Source organism: Numenius arquata, chromosome 25, assembly GCF_964106895.1.
Source record: "Numenius arquata chromosome 25, bNumArq3.hap1.1, whole genome shotgun sequence".
Classification (NCBI taxonomy): domain Eukaryota; kingdom Metazoa; phylum Chordata; class Aves; order Charadriiformes; family Scolopacidae; genus Numenius; species Numenius arquata.
In genome coordinates, this window is record NC_133600.1 from 5,300,227 (window position 1) to 5,315,803 (window position 15,577).

Consider the following 15,577-nt stretch of genomic DNA (forward strand, 5'->3'; position numbering starts at 1 on the left):
CCCAGAAAAAAATCCTCAACCCCTGGGGCTCAGCCCTGCTCTCACCACAGGGGGGGCTGCACCCCCCTGCCTCCGTGCCCTCCAAGCAAGACCCCAGGCATCCCCCCAACCCTGTCCCCAACCTCCACACCCCCACACCCGGGGTGACAGCCCCCAGACCCCCCCCCCAACACTCAGGGCTCCTGGTTTCTCCCCTTCCTCCCTTCCCCCCCCCCAGCTCCTGCCCCCCCCCCGGGGATTCTCCTTTCCCCCTAGGGCTTCTCCACCCCCCCTGGGCTGCTCCATCCCCCCCAGGGCTGCTCCATCCCCCCCTGGCGCAGCGGCTGCTCCATTCCCCCCCCCCCCCCCCCCTTAAAAAGCCCTCCTGGAGGCTGGGGCTCACCTCCCATGGGATGGGGGGGCACAGGAGGGTCTGGGGGCGGGGAGGGGGGGCTCTCCAGCCTCAGGCCAGCACAGTGAACGCAGGAAATTTATACAGGGCTTTACAGAACAAAGCTACTAAAATCAGCCACACGATGGCCAGACATAAGAGGGGGGAGGGGGGGGGGGAAACGACACCCCCTTACCCCCCCCCCAAACCAAAAAAAAAATAATAATAATAAAAAAAAAAAAATATCCCAACAACACCCCATCACCCGCTGTCCGAGGAGGTGGGGGGGGGCGGTGGAAGGGGACCTGGGGGGTCGGGTGGGGGTGCAGAGGCGGGGGGTCCAGCTCCCCAGGAGCTCGCGCTGCTGCTGGCCCAGGGCCTGGCTGACCAGCCCCGGCAGCGCCCGCAGGCTCAGCCCCAGCGCCTCCATCTTGCTCTCCAGGGCCCCCAGACGCTTCTCCAGGTCCTCGTTACGCTCCTGCAGCTCCGAGACCATGTCGTACATGATGTTCTGGGTCTGAGATGGAGGGGGGCGTGGGGGGGGGACACACACGACGACAAAAAAATTTCAGCACCGGGAACCCACACCGCAGGGTCCCACTGTCCCACCCCCCCCCCCCCCCTGCATCCCACCCTCCTGGCATCGCCCACCTTTGCCAGGTCCACCAGCGTGTTGGCCTGGTCGTTGAGCTTCCGCTGCTCCATCTTCACGCTCCTCAGCCTGCAGAGACATGGCGGGGGGCGGGGGGTGGTGGCATGGTCAAGGTCAGCGACACCCCCATGCAGCCCCCACCCCCAGCACCCCGACATGCAGCCCCCCACCCCTCCCTCCACCCTGCAAGCACAGCCTCTGCCCTTCCATCCTTGCCCCCCAAACAGCCCTGGGGGGGCTGCACAGCCGTGTATGTGTGTGTGTCCCCCCCCCCAAGTTTTGCAGCGAGGAGCCCATGCAAACGGGAAGAGCAGACGGAGGAGAGGAGCAGCCCCGGGGGGGCGACTTACTTCTGAGCTCTGCAGGGACGGGGCAGAACAGAGACAAAACACAACAGCAGGTTTAATACCACCGGGAAGAGCGCAGGGAGACGACAGCAGCCGCAGCACGGCCCCCCCCCCCCTCGGTGCCTCCCCCCAAGCTGGGGACCCCTTGGTCCCCCCCCCAAAAAGCAGCAAGCGGCCTGGGGGCTCGCAACCCCCAGCCCTGCTCCCCAGACGGCAGACCCCATCACATCAAGCCTCATCCCTGGGGTCACCCCAGCATCATCGGGGTCCCCACCCTCTGGAAAAGCATCCCCACAGTGGGGATGGGGACCACCTGGCTCCCAAGTTGGGGGGGGTGGTGAGAAGAGGGGAGCACCCGGTTCTCCTTCCGGAGCCCCCAAGGGAAAAAAAACAACCTCCTGGTAGGAAGCAGGTAAAGGTTTGGCACTTACTGATGGATGGCTTGGAGGAACTTACGCTGGTGTTTCCGAACTTTGGCATGGTCGATCTTCTTCACCAGCTTGGTGTGTTTGTAGATGAGCCACGTTTCCCTGAGTACGTTGGCAGCAGCATTTTTCACCTGGGAGGAAGGAAGGAAGCACCAGGGGGAGGGATGGGGCTGAGGGGACTAGAACATCTCTCTGCTGAGGAAAGGCTGAGGGACTTGGGTCTGTTTAGTCTGGAGAAGAGAAGGCTGAGGGGGGATCTGATCAACGTCTATAAATACTTGAAGGGTGGGTGTCAGGAGGATGGGGCCGGTCTTTCAGAGGTGCCCAGTGACAGGACAAGAGGGAACGGGCACAAACTTGAACATGGGAAGTTCCATCTCAACATGAGGAGGAACTTCTTTGCTGTGAGGGTGGCAGAGCCCTGGAAGAGGCTGCCCAGAGAGAGTGTGGAGTCTCCGTCTCTGGAGACATTCAAACCCCCCCTGGACACGTTCCTGTGGGACCTGCTCTGGGTGACCCCGCTCTGGCAGGAGGGTTGGAGGAGATGATCTCCAGAGATCCCTTCCAACCTCATCTCATTCTGGGATTCTGTGGATGGAGGTGGCTGGTCCTGTGCCCAGCGATGCCCTGTCTCACGGGGCCGGGGTGGGGGGCGATGGACGGCACCGGGGGTGTGTGTGGGGGTGTGTGTGTGTGTGTGTCTTACCCGCTTCGTTAGCTGCGTATCCATCATGAAGTTGTGCACGTGTTTCTCCGCTTTGGTGAGCTCTAGCTTTCTGGCAACGACGGCGACAACCAGAGCGGTGCAACCGGCACCCTGCGGGCAGAGAGCCCCCCCCCCCCCCCCTCCACGGTGAGGGCCAGAAGCGTTCGTCTGTGTGTGTGTGTGTGTCCCCTTCCCTGCCTGTCCCCCCTCCCCGGCGCTCACCATGATGCCGGTGAGCAGACACACGCCCTTCCCGCAGTAGGTGTGCGGCACCATGTCCCCGTAGCCGATGGAGAGGAAGGTGATGGAGATCAGCCACATGGCCCCCAAGAAGTTGCTGGTCACCTCCTGCTTGTCGTGGTACCTGCCCGGGGCCGAGCGCAGCCGCTGTCACCGCACGGTCCCGGTCCCGCCACCTGCCCCTCGTGGCTCCGCCAGGAGGTTTTTAGCCACTTTTTCCATCCACTCTCCCAGCCCGGAGTGTCCCCAAGCTGCTGGCTGTGCCGCTGGCACACAGCCCCCCCCCCAAAGAAGCTGGGGACACCCTGGGGACACTTTGGGGACACCAGGCACGGCCACTCCGGACATGGGCACCGGGAAGGAGGTAAGACTGGGGTGGCTGTCACCAGGGCTGGCTCAGAGGGGCTGCTGGACGAGGATAACGGGGTGCAGAGCAGCAGCCCCCCCCCCCCCCCAGCACGGATGGCAGCAGCCTCCATCCTCCTGAAGCTCCCCCAGGGATCTCAAAGCACAGGACACGGATGTCACCACCAGACCCCCCCCCGGGGAGGGGACACCCCATCACTGCAGAGCGGGGGACGGGTGCATGGCTGGAGCGGGGCACCCCTTGCCCTGTGAGCTGTGCCCCCCCCGCCCTGCTGCCAGCAAGCCCAGGGCTACAAAGGGCCCCAAGGCCACCGCAGGTGTCACTGGAGGGGACAGCGGAGGCCACTGTGCTTTGAGATTTCGTGGCCAGCGCCGACGCCACGAATGCAGATGGCTGTGCCCACCCTCCCAGCCCCCTTCCCGAGGGACCCCCGGACACGGTCCCCGCCGCTCGCTGGGGACGAGGGACGTGGAGCAGCGGGGCCGGGCACTGGGTGCGGACAAGCCGGGCAGCGGGAGGGGGGGCATGCGGGGAGCAGCGGGGGGGCCGGGCAAACCGGGCGCTGAGGGGGTGAGAGAAGGGATGGGAGGAGACAGGAGCGAGCTGGGGTGGACTCAAGCGTGCGGCGAGGAATTTAGGATTGCTGCGTTCCCCCCCCCCCCCGCCCTCCTCAGCTCCCCCCGGGCACAGCCGCACCGGGAACTCAGCTTGGAACCTCAACCGGCATCGAGGGATGGGGCAGGGCAATGCTGGGGGGCACCGCACGGCTGGGGGGGACCCGCACCCCAGGGTGGGCTGGCAGTGAGGGCTGAGCCTGTCCCCAAAGGGACAGCAGCCTGAAGATGTCACTCCATGGCGATGGTCCCCGGGACAGGGGGGGCTGAGGTGGTCCCCGCTCCCCCTGTCCTCCCGAGGAGCCTCCGGGACACCTTGAAGCACCCGGGCTGTGCACGTTAAGGAGGGGAAACGCGGAGCAACGGAGCCACCGGAGCCAAGAAAAAGCCCTTAGGAGACTCAGCCGAAGGCTCTGGTTGGAAACATGAAGGATCCGGCGGCTCCTTCCTGGCTGCTCCGGTTCAGTTCCGCTCCTCACCTGGGAATTCCCCCTCCGGGGCCACCCAGGGACCCATAGCGATTCCTGCAGCAAGCCCACCCCCCCGACAGCACCCCAAGAGCCAGGGCAGAAGGACCCACGCTCTGACCCCCCTCCACGCTGTGACAGGACCCCTGGCTTGTGCCCATGGCCAGGCTGGGCACCGCGGCCACCCCAGGCTGGGGGGCACGGGGGGGACAGAAAGCAGCCACTGAGGTTCCAAGTGGGAAAGGGCTCTGGCCCCTTTCCATGTCCATGGCCTCTTTGCCAGCCCCCCGGCCCCCCCAAGCCTTGACACCCCACACCCCCCCCGCCGGCTGCAGCTAATCCTAAATTCTGGGTAGCACAAGCCTGGGGCGGGGGGGACGTCCCGTGCAGGACGCGCTGTCGGTCCCTGGGGTGACTCACAGTTTGTCCCTGCGAGCAGCAGAGCGGTCAGGGAGGGAAAACAAGAGCCGTTAATGGACGTCCCGGGAAGGGGGGGGGGGGGCGGGGGGAGCGGCCGAGAAGGGGCGAGCACGGGCAGGGCACCGGCACAGGCACCCCGGCATCCCGCATTCCGGCATCCCGCATCCCGGCATCCCGGCGGGCGCAGCTGAGGAACACGGGCCACATCCTGCGCAGACCCCCAGCTCCTCCTGGCCAGACCCACCAGAAAAGAGGGGGTCCTGCCACATCCCAGGGGGGCACAGATGGGCTTGGGAGAGGTCTGGGAACAGCCCGGGGATCTGGCCACCCCCCACCTCGCCTTGGCAAGTGGGTTTGGGTTGGGAAAACCATCGTAGCCACCATCCAGGGCATGAGGGTCCCACCAGGAAGGGTCTCCCTGGAGAGCGAGGGAGCAGGAAGGGTCTGCCTGGAGAGCGAGGGCCTCTTCTCCAAGGGGTCTCCTCTCCAAGGGGGTCTCCTCTCCAAGGGGGTCTCCTCTCTCCCCACAGCCCCCCTGGGGTCTGCACCGTGTGTCCTCAGCTGCACCCCAGCCCCACGCGCCACCCCCCCCCCCCGCCTCTTCCCCAAAAGCCCCGCTGGGGAGCACCCCCCGTACCTCTCGCAGACGCGGACCGTCCAGGCGGCGATGATCCAGGAGGAGATGCTGAAGACCAGGAGGACGGTGCCGGGGCAGATGGTCATGAGGGTCTTCATGACGAAGCGGGTGTTGAAGTTGATCTTGTTGAGGGCACCGATGCTGCGGGAGGAGGCGTCGGTGAAGAGCTTGCTGTGCAGCAGCATGACGCGCCCGATCAGGTACAGCCGCAGGAACATGGGGATGGAGAGGATGATGTCCACGTCGGCGTCGGCCACCGAGGCGGCGTAGGTGAAGGCCAACCGCGCCGTCCAAGTGAAGAGGTACTGGCCGGGGATGGGGTGGATGGCGCAGACGATCAGCTCCAGGGCGATGAAGAAGATGCGCTCGTAGGTCATGGCGATGCGCCAGTCGTCGGCGCCGTTATCCACCATGAAGAGCTGCGGAAAGAGAAGGAGGGGGGTCGGTGGGTGGGTGGCTGGGGGGACCCCCAGGGCCCTGGTGAGCACCCACCGGTGGGTGCCCCTCACCTGGATCTCCCTGGCGTGGTACATGACGATGAGCCCCAGGAGGATGACGGTCGAGAGGCTGATAAGGCATTTCAGTGCAAACGAATAGGATGACTCCTGCGAGGAAGGGGACAGCGTGAGCCTGGCCAGACACACACCCCCCCCCCAGGTCCCTCACCCCCCCAACCGTCACCCCTACCTTGGTGTAGACCCCCCAGGACAGCTCCGTCTCCGTGACCATGACCACGATGCCGAACATCCCGAAGATGAGGGCGTAATCGCTGAGGCGCTTCCGCTTCTCGAAGAGGGCTCGCCGGTGCCCCAGCTTGTACCCGATGTTCTGGTTCCTCCGCGGTCCCCGTCCCCGTTCCTCGGCCGCATCCTGCCCCGCGGCCGCCGCCGGGCCGGGATCGGGACCCCCGGGCTGCTCCGGCCGTGAGACCACCACCTCGAGCCCGGGGGGGTGGCGTGGCCGCAGGGGCTGGGTCTCCCCCTCCAGCGGGTGCAGGGTGCGGGCAGAGGCGCTCAGGGGTCCCCGTGGCCGTGCCACCCCCCCATTGTACCGGCAGCCGCTCATGGCTCTGGCGGGGAGGGGGCCGGGCGATCCCGCATGGCTCAGCGGCGCGGGGGCGACCTGCGGGAGAGGGGACGGGTGTCGGGCGGGGGGTGCCTGGGTCGGGGTCGGGGGGGGGGTCCCGGGATACAGCATCCTCACCCGCTCCGACACCGGGCGACGCCTGGCGGGGCACATGGCACCCATGTGCCGGCCTCCACCGCGGCGGGGACGTGTCCTGCCCACGGGGGACGGCCCCCCCAACCCGCCCGGGGATCGGTGGTGCCGCCGCAGCCCGGCCGCCCCCTCTGCACCGCCCCCCCCCTCCCTCCGTCCCCGGTGGGGCAGCGAGGGCAGGAGGGGTCCGGCCCCACGGTGCCCCCGGTGCTGGGCTCTACCCGCGGCCCCGGGACGGCCCCGGGACGGCCCCGGTAACGAGCTGCAGCTGCGCGCGTCCCCGCCGCCCCCTCGACGTCCCCGCCGCCCCCGGGGCTCCCGGTACCGGGGGTGACCCGGGAGGGGGGGTCGGCTCAATCACACCCCCGGCCTTGCCCTGCCCGCTACCTGCCGCCGGGCCGGGGCCGGGGCCGGGGCCGCGCCGCCGCCGCTGCCGCCGCCGCAGCCCGGCTCGGTCCCGGGGGCGCGCGGCGGCGGGACCGGAGCGCCCGGGGGCGGGGCGGAGGCGGGGCGGGAGCTCCCCATTGGAGGAGACCGCCCACGCCCCCCCCGTGACGAACCGCCGCGCCACGCCTTTCGCCCCGCCCACCCCGGCGCCGGCCACGCCCCCCCAGCGCGCCCCCCTGCCCCATGCGCTCCATGGCCCCCCCCCCCCCCGCGCCCCCAGACCCCTCTGCTGCCCCCGCAGCCCCACAGACACACCGCCTCCCCCCCCCGGCCCACACAGCCCCCCACGCCCTCCCGACAGCCGGGACCCCCCCGGAACTCCCCCACCAAGCCCTCCCCGTGCACCCCCAAACACCCCCGTGCACCCCCTCCCCGCCCAGCCCCCCCCGTCACACCCCTGTGCACCCCTTCAATGGCATCCCCAGCGCCCCCCCCATGCCCACCTCCTCCACCCCCCCCTCCACCCTCACTGCACCCCAAACCTCATCCCTCCCCCATCCACCCCCCCCCAGTGCACCCCCTCCATCCCCCCCACGCTGCCGCCAGCACCCCCTGCACGCCCCCAGTACGTCCCCTCTGTCACCCCCCGTGCACCCCCAGGACATCATCCCCTCCATCACCCCCAGTGCCCCCCCGGCACCCCAACACACCCCCCCCAGCACCCCCAATGCAACCCCAGCACCCCCGTGCCCCCTCCCAACACTGCAGCAGCACCCTCAGCCCTGTCCACCCTGGCCCCCCCCACAGCCCCCCTACCTGCTCAGGGTCCCCAGGGCCAGCCGGGGGGGCCCTCGGGGCGTTAGGGGCTGCGGGGCCGGGGCTTGGCGCGGGGGGGGTCTGGGGGTCCGGGTGCCATGGGCTTCCCTCCACGCCTGACCAGAGAGCAGACACGGTGTTATGGGGGGGGGGTCCCCACACCCGCCAAGAGCCACTGCACCCGGCCGAGGGAACCGCCACCCGAGGCGGGGGGGGGTCACCCTGTCCCGTGTCCCCTTGGGCTGGTTCCACACCAAGCCCCCCCCCCAGAAGCCAGGGTGGGCGAGTGGGGGGCTCGTCAGGCAGAGCCGTGATTTTCGGCCGTGGGTTTGTCACTGGGCTGTGGGGTGAGGGGGGCACAGGACACGGCTGGGGGGACACTGGGGGGGGTCAGCGGAACAGGCCCAGCAGCTCCCCCAGCCTCGCTGCACGGGTGGCCCCGCAGAGCCAGCGCAGCACCCCCCCCCTTCCCCCCCCCGAGCAACCCCGTCACACCGGGGGGGGGCTCAGGGCAGTGAGCACAGACCCCACTGCAGGAACAGCCCCACTGCAGCCAGCGTGGACCCCCAGCACAGACCCACAACACAGACCCCCCCCCCCCCAGCAACAACCTCCAACAGCACCCCCATCACAGACCCCCAGCAATGACCCCCACCATGGACCCCCAAAACAGACCCCCAGCACAGACCCGCATCATGGACCCCCAGCACAGACCCCCAAAACAGACCCCCAGCAATGACCCCCCCCAACACAGATCCCCCCAATCACAGACCCCCAACACAGAGCCCCAGCATGGACCCCCCCCCCCAGCATGGACCACCAACACGGATCCCCCCCCCCAGTACAGAGCCCCGAAAGAGATCCCCAGCATAGACCCCCGGAATACACCCCCAGCACAGACCCCCAGCTCAGACCCCCCAGCACAGACCCCCCCCATCATGGACCCCCAGCACCAACAGCCCCCCCGCATCAACAGGCCCCAAAATCCCCGCTCCAGAGCCCAGGATGCCGATGGCACCGGCGTTGCCATCCCGGCCGTGGGGCCAGGCCAGAGGGCTCATTGCACGGGGGGGGCCAGGGGGTCCCCACAACTTCTCCCCCAGCGGGGCTGGGGGGGGCGCTCCCCATATTTCAGGCCTCCCATCACCGAGTCCCGCTGCAGCTAAACCCCCCAAAAACCAGCATCCGTCCCCCCCCATTCCAACCGCCGCCACCATCCCCGGAGCCGAGACACCTCTCCCATCCCTGGTGGTGGTGGTGGTGGGGGGGGTGGGTGGCAGGGCTTGGGGGACCCCGTCCCCCCACGAGGGACACACCGGAGGTGGGGGGGATGCTCCCCGCGGGCGCCGAGGCTGCGTGGCCGGGCTCCAGCGCCCCAGCTGCTCCCCCCGGGGTGGATCCGGGGCGGCTGGCTCCCCTCCAGAGCCAGATCATTTTTCTCTCCATTCTGCCAAATTTATTGCGGGGAAAATGGGCTCCGATTTCTTTTTAAATACCCGGCCGGGGGGAGGGGGGGGGGCGGGAAAAAAATAAATAAAAATACGCAGCGGGCAAAAAAAAAAAAGCGGAGGGGAAGCGGTTTCCCAGGGCTGCCGGCTCCCGGGGCCCTCCTCCATGGCGGAGCTGCCGGGGATGCCAGAGCCCTGCCAGGGGCTGGCAAACTTTTTGGCACCTGGGATGGGGTGGGTGAAGCCATCCCCGCAGCCCCCCCCCACCCCAGCCCCAAGACTGGGGCCGGGGGGGACGACAGTTAAATATTTTATTAACCGTCACTCCGTAGTGGTTTGGTTAATAGCTTCTATCGATGGCGACGTAAATGGGCCTTATTAAATCTTCCCCCCCCCCCCCCACTCCGTCAGGACATCGATGGGAACGTGTCCGGGAGGATTCAGAGGGTTGATTAAAGCTGTGAAGCCTCGGGGGGGGGGTCCCTGTCCCCCATCCCCATGGGGACGACATGGCCGGTGGTTACATCCCCAAGGATGCTCGGGCGGGATGGGTAGCACAGGGGGGGCCGAGCGTGGTCCCCCACGGCCCCATGGCGGGGACGGGGACACGGTAGGTCCCCCCGGCCCCGGGGCTGCTGGCCATGGCCACCGAATGCCCTTGAGCAGTGGCCCCGAGCGTCCCCGCTGCCGGCAGCTCCCGCACCGGGAGGGTGACGGCGATGCGGCAGCAGGACAGGGTGCCCACCGCCGCAGCCGGGGGCTGCAGGGTGCTCCCCCCGCAACACTCGAGGCTGGGACACGGGCACCCCCGGGGTTCTCATCGCCCTGGCGGGGTGGGAGGGGGGTCCCTTGGGGAGAGGCTGCCCTTGGGGGGGGGGGGGGGAGGGCGCCACGGGATGTCACAGGCTTCCATGGGGAAGGACCCTGGGCTGGGGAGGGACGGGGACGGTGGGCGAAGGGGTCCTAAGGGGGACCCCAGCCGGGGCAGCACCTCCTCCTCCTGCATGGAGCGGGGACACAAGTGTGTGTGGGGGGGACACACGGTTTAACCCCCGCAGGGCCGGGCTGCAGCAGCTCCCGGTGCCCTGGGGGTGGCTGTGGGGTGGCGGTGGGAGACACACACACACACACACACCCCCCCCATCTCCCCCCATGCCCCAGAGTAGCGTCGCTGCCTTGGGAGCAACTGCAGAGGAGGAGGAGGGTGCAGCTAAAAATAGCGGCGGGCGGCCGAAAGGCTCCCGGCTGGTGATTTATTTATTACCCGCTCGTTAATTCCTGCCTGGGAATCGCGGTCCCGGGGAGGGCGGGGCAGGAATTTTGGGGGAGCAGCGGTTGCTGGCGGGGGCCGTGCCCACGGGCCCTACACCAGCAGCCGGGACACACGGCCACGGTCCCACTGCCGTCCCGGGGGGGAAGGAACCGGGGAACCTCCCCCCCACCCGCCGTGGGGCAGGGGATGGGGTGCTCAGGGCAGCGGGACCCCCGCCGTGCCCCCCCACCTGGGGCCACAGGGGTTCCCCACCAGCCGGAATGGGAGCTTGCTGGGTGCATGAAGTGCGTCACACCCCTTGCAGCCCCCCCCCTCTATCCCCCCACATCCCCCGCGGTGGCCCCGGTTCCTCGGGAGGCCACAGCTCCGGCCTCCGCCAAGCCCCGGCCATATGTCCCAGGCTGGAGAGCATCTGTCGGTGACGGCGGGAGCCCCCGGCCCCCGCAAACGCCAGCACAGGGCTGGAACGGGGGGGGTCTTCCACCACCACTGCCCCCCAAGGGCAAGGCAGGGAGGGGCTGAGCAGGATTTGGGGGGGTATGGGACCACCCGAGCCCCCTGGGGCTGGCGGAGGCACCGGTATGAAGCCGCCGGGCTCCCAAAGAGCACCGGGATGGCTCAGCCAAGCCCTGCCACCGCGGGACCCCCGGTGATGCCAGCAGCCAGGTCCCTGTCCCCCGGCCCCCCCGGTGTCCGCCCCAGCACGAAGGGGGCGATGCAAAGGGGCAGAGCCCGGCCCCAGGGTGATTTGCCCCACGCAGGATCTGGCCCGTTCCCCCCCCGCCGTGGGGCTGTGGGGTGTCTGCGGGTCCCCACGGTGCAGGGGGAAGGGCGTGGGGCTGTCACACGCATGGGGACACACGGGGACACCCGAACGTACCCACCCCCCCGCGACGCAGGGGAATCCCCGGCTTGTCCCGGGGTCTCCCCGAGAAAAACCCTCCCCTGAGCCCCACCGAGATGCTTTGGGGCTGGATCGGGCCCTGGAGGGATGGGGGGGGGCAGCACCGGCTTCCCCAGGGCTGGTGGAGGCAGCAGGGACCCCCCCAAACCCCCCAGGCCAAGGGGGACCCCAGCCCCAGCCCTCCCACCTCGGGAGGGGACACACAGCCGGGGATGCCCTACCTGCGTGGGGCCGAGGGGGGTGCCTAGGGCTGGGGTGGGGGGTGCTGGGGGTTCTGGGGGTGGGGGGTTTGGGTTCCCCACGTCCCCCCTCCGCCGCCACCGCGCCGCCGTTCCCAGACAAAGCCGCTGCGCCGGGTTCTCCCGCCGCCTCCCCCACGCAGCTCGGCTCAGCCGAAGGACAAAGCCGCTCCGCCTGGCTGCCCCCACCGGGTCGCCACAGACCCCCCCACCTGGGGGTGTCCAGAGGGGGACACGGGTGTCCCCGCCACCCCTGGGACTGCCACAAGTCCCTCAGGGAGGGGGGGGGATCCCCCCAACCTCACAAACACCTTTGGAGAGCCCTGTCCCTGCACTGCGGGGTGGTGGTCCCCGCCGCCGTGGCAGTGTCACCGCAGCCCCCGCAGCCCCCAACCCTGAGCAGGGTCCCCAGGGGCAGCCCAAGGTCAGAGGGAAGGTCAGGAGGGGAAAAAAGGGGGGGGGTACACACACACACCCCCCCCCCCAGCATAATGCACAGCCACGGCCTCGACGGCTGCGCCACGGCATGTCGGGCACTCCCCGGCACGTCGAGGCCACGAGCACCGCGCGGTGCCAGAACCTGCCGGGAGCCCCGAGCACCGACCCCGGACTTTGCACCGGGGGGGGGGCAAATGCCACGTCCAGCCCCAGCCCAAGGTCCCCCCCCCCAGCCCCGGTGCCTCACCGGCCGTGCCACCCCGCCATGGCCGGCTCCCAGCACCAAAGCCGCATTGACCGGGGCTGTTGGTGTCACGGGGTCCCTCTGGTTTTGGTGGGTGCTGAGCTGGGGGTAGCGCCGGGGGGGGTGTCCCCCAGCCAGAGCCACCCCAGGGCCATGTCCCCAGGGCTGTGCCGGCAGCCGGACCCCGCCGCCGGGGGGCCACCAAGGTCCCCTAGCCCCTCAAACCCCTCCTGGTGGCTTCGGTCACACCATCCCCGAGCACAAACGGCCCCACGGTCCCAGCGCAGCCCCCCCACGGCAGGCAGGGTGTCCCCAATGTCCCTTGGGTCACACACACACACACACCCCCCAACCAGGCACCCAGCCGCGGTTTGGGGGGGGGGGGGGGAAGCCGTTCCCAGGGTTCCCCATCGTTGCCACCCCCGGGGGTCCCCACTGCTGCCACCTCCCCCCCCCCCCCGGCCCCGCTCACCTGCCACGGCCCCGCGCTACGGGGAGCGTCGGGAGGAGCCGGGGGTCCCGGGGGGCGGCGGGGGCATGGGCCGGGGCGCGGGGGCCGCGGCCGTGGGCAGCTCTGGGCGACGGAGCAAGCGGTGGCGACGGTGGCCGTGCCCGGGCGCGTGTGGGAGCCGCGACGCAAGGACGGGGAGAGGGTTGGGGGGGGGGGGGGAGACCAGGGGGGGCTTCCCCGCCCCACGCCCCCGCGTTTCCCCCCCCCCCCCCCTCCATCATCCCCGGGCAGTGACCTTGAGGCCGCGTCGCTGGCAGGGGACGGGGGAGGCGGATATTTTTAGCCGGGCAGAGTCACTCCCATCGCGTCCTCATTGTCACCGCCGTGTGTGTGTGTGTGTGTGTGTGTGTGTGTGTGTATGTGTCGTCCCCCCCCCCGGGGGTGCCGAGGGCTGCGGGGTGCACAAAAGGTGGGAGCGGGGGGGGGGGGGGGGGGGGGGGGCCGAATGGTCCCTGCCTGTCCCGGACCCCCAGAGCCTCGGGGTGCCCTCGGGGAAGCCCCCCCACAGAGTCTCCTCCCCAAAAAGCCTCGCTGCCCCCGACCCCCCCCCCCCCCCTCGTTGCCCCGCTCCATCCCTGCTTTCCCCCCCCCCCCGGGGGGTCCCCACTAGCCAGGGGGTCCCCAAGAGCTGGGGGATCCCCAGGAGCCGGGGGAATCCCCAGGAGTCGGGGGGGGTTCCCCAGCACTGGCAGGTCCCCAGGAGCCAAGGGGGGTTCCCAGGAACCAGGGAGGGGGTCCCCAGCCCACCGCCCCCCCCCCCCCCCCCCCCCCAGCACACCCACCTGCAGGCAGACCCCGGCCTCCGCTCCCCTCGAGCGCTGCGCCGCCGGTGACCATGGCCCGGTGTCGGCACGTGCCGGGGCGGCGGTGAGCCCGGGTTGCCGGGATGCTCCACCGGCAGAACCGGATGAATCGGGGGCCGGGGGTGGCCGAGCCCCCCAGGCTCCGGCCCCCGGGGTCCCTGCTGGCCCCACGGCACCGCGCCGTGCCTCGGTTTCCCCCGTGCGCAGGCGGAGGCCGCGGGGCTGCGATGCGGCGGCGTTGCTATTCCGCTCACACGCGCCGCCGCGCGCTCCCGCTCCTCTTCCTCCCGGCCACCGCCGCTATTGTCTGCTGCTAAATTTAGCCCTCTTCCCCCCCCCCCCCAAAAAAAAAACGGCTCCCCCCGCTTTCATTGCCACATCGGCAGGGACGGAGGGGGGGGGGCCATCACACACCCCCCAGCACCCAGGCCTCCCCTTCTCCCCCCCACCCCGCCAATGCTGCCCTTCACTAGCCCACCCGGGAGCCGCAGCGGCTGCGACCCGGCCACGGTGCCCTCGGTAGCCCCCGGTGGCACCGAAAGCAGCCCCGTGGGCTGGCAGGGACCCAGCGCCCAGGGGGACATGGGGACCACTGGGGGGGGGGGGGGGGGGTGCGCGGCTCCCAGGGGTGTGATTGCCATCGGTGGGGAACCAGGACACCCCCCCGCCAGACCCCGGGTGGGGGGGGGGGGGTCAGGTTGTCCCCTTGCACGGGCCCCCACGCTGGGCGGGCTGTGGTGGGTGTGCGGGGGGGGGGGGGGGTGGGCATGGTGGGGGGACTATTAGGGGGTGTGGGTGTTGCCCACCCGCCTGCAGCATCCCCCCCCAGGCTCCCTTTGTCAGCCTAGAGAGCTGAGGGCACACGCGTGTGCAGGGGGGGGGCCGTGCGAGTGTGCCCAGCGGCCTCTGCACGGGGGCCGCGTGTGATGCTGGAGGGGGTGTGGGGATGGGGTTGTGCGTGGAACAAAGCAGGGGGGCACAGGGCTGGTGTGCACGGGGGGGTGTGCACGGGGGGGTGTGCACGGGGGGGGGGGGTGTGTGCAGCACACGGCTATAGGGGTTGCAGCGTGCAGGTGTGCGCACGCACAGGTTGTGTGCTTTGTGTTGTGTGCAGGGGGGAAAAACACGGTTGTGAGCGTGCGTGTGCGAAGGGTGACATGCACGGCTTTGTGTGCGTGTGTGCACGTGTGCAAGGGTTGCGTTTACGGCTTGTTGCGCGTGCAAGGGGTTACACGGATGGGTCTGTGCGTGTGCAAGGGTGTCACCCGTGGCTTTGTGTGTGTGTGTGTGTGCGCGCGCGCGCACGTGTGCAAGGGGTTGCACGGCTGGCTTTGTGTGTGCGTGTGCACACGTGTGTCACGCCGGGCTGTGTGTGTGCAGGGCGGGTGCAGCCCCTGCCCGGTGCTGCAGTGTGCGGGGGGGGGTGCGTATCTTGCGGGGGGGGGGGCAGGCTTGTGGGTGCCCGGGGGGCTGCGTGGTGCAGGGGCGGTGCGTGGCGCAGGGCGGGGTGGGGGGGGCATGAAGACGGGGGGGGGTTGCGGGGTGCGGGGGGTGTGCACAGTGCGGGGGGGGCGTGCACAGTGCGGGGGGGGCATGGTGCAGAGCGTGTGTTCTGCAGAGGGTGTGCATTGTACGGGGGGAGCGGGGGGGCCGTTGGGGCGAGGAAGGGGGGGGGGGGGGGATGCCTGGCGCAGGGGAGGGGATGCCCGATGCGGGGGCGGGGCGGGGGGGGAGCCGCAGGGGGGGGGATGCTCGGTGCGGGGATACCCGATGCAGGGAGGGATGCCCGGTGCGGGGGTGGATGGCGGAGGGGGGAGGGGGGGGGGGAGGAGGGATGCCCGGTGCGGGGGGGTGGCGGGGGGGGATGCCCGGTACGAGCCCTGCGCGGCTGCGCGGGCGCTGCGAGGATCCCGGGGCCGCGTGACCGCCCCCCCCCCTCCCCCCCCGCGGGTTCCCCCGCCCCCGCAACGGAGCAGCCCTTTACCATGGCAACGCCGCCCCCCCCCCCCCCCCCCCATCGGGATGCGCCAAGGCGCGAGCGCGGCCCC

The 15,577-nt window shown here is 70.1% G+C and overlaps 1 protein-coding gene across 1 annotated transcript; it reads right to left on the reverse strand.

Annotated features, from left to right (window-relative positions):
- Positions 1-631: 631 nt before the first annotated feature.
- KCNN1 (potassium calcium-activated channel subfamily N member 1) lies at positions 632-6,313 on the reverse strand. The gene is given in 9 exon segments (XM_074163728.1): positions 632-658; positions 660-887; positions 1,022-1,091; positions 1,801-1,928; positions 2,504-2,614; positions 2,726-2,867; positions 5,249-5,667; positions 5,758-5,853; positions 5,936-6,313. Coding segments are annotated over 9 exon segments (1,599 nt in total).
- Positions 6,314-15,577: the final 9,264 nt, after the last annotated feature.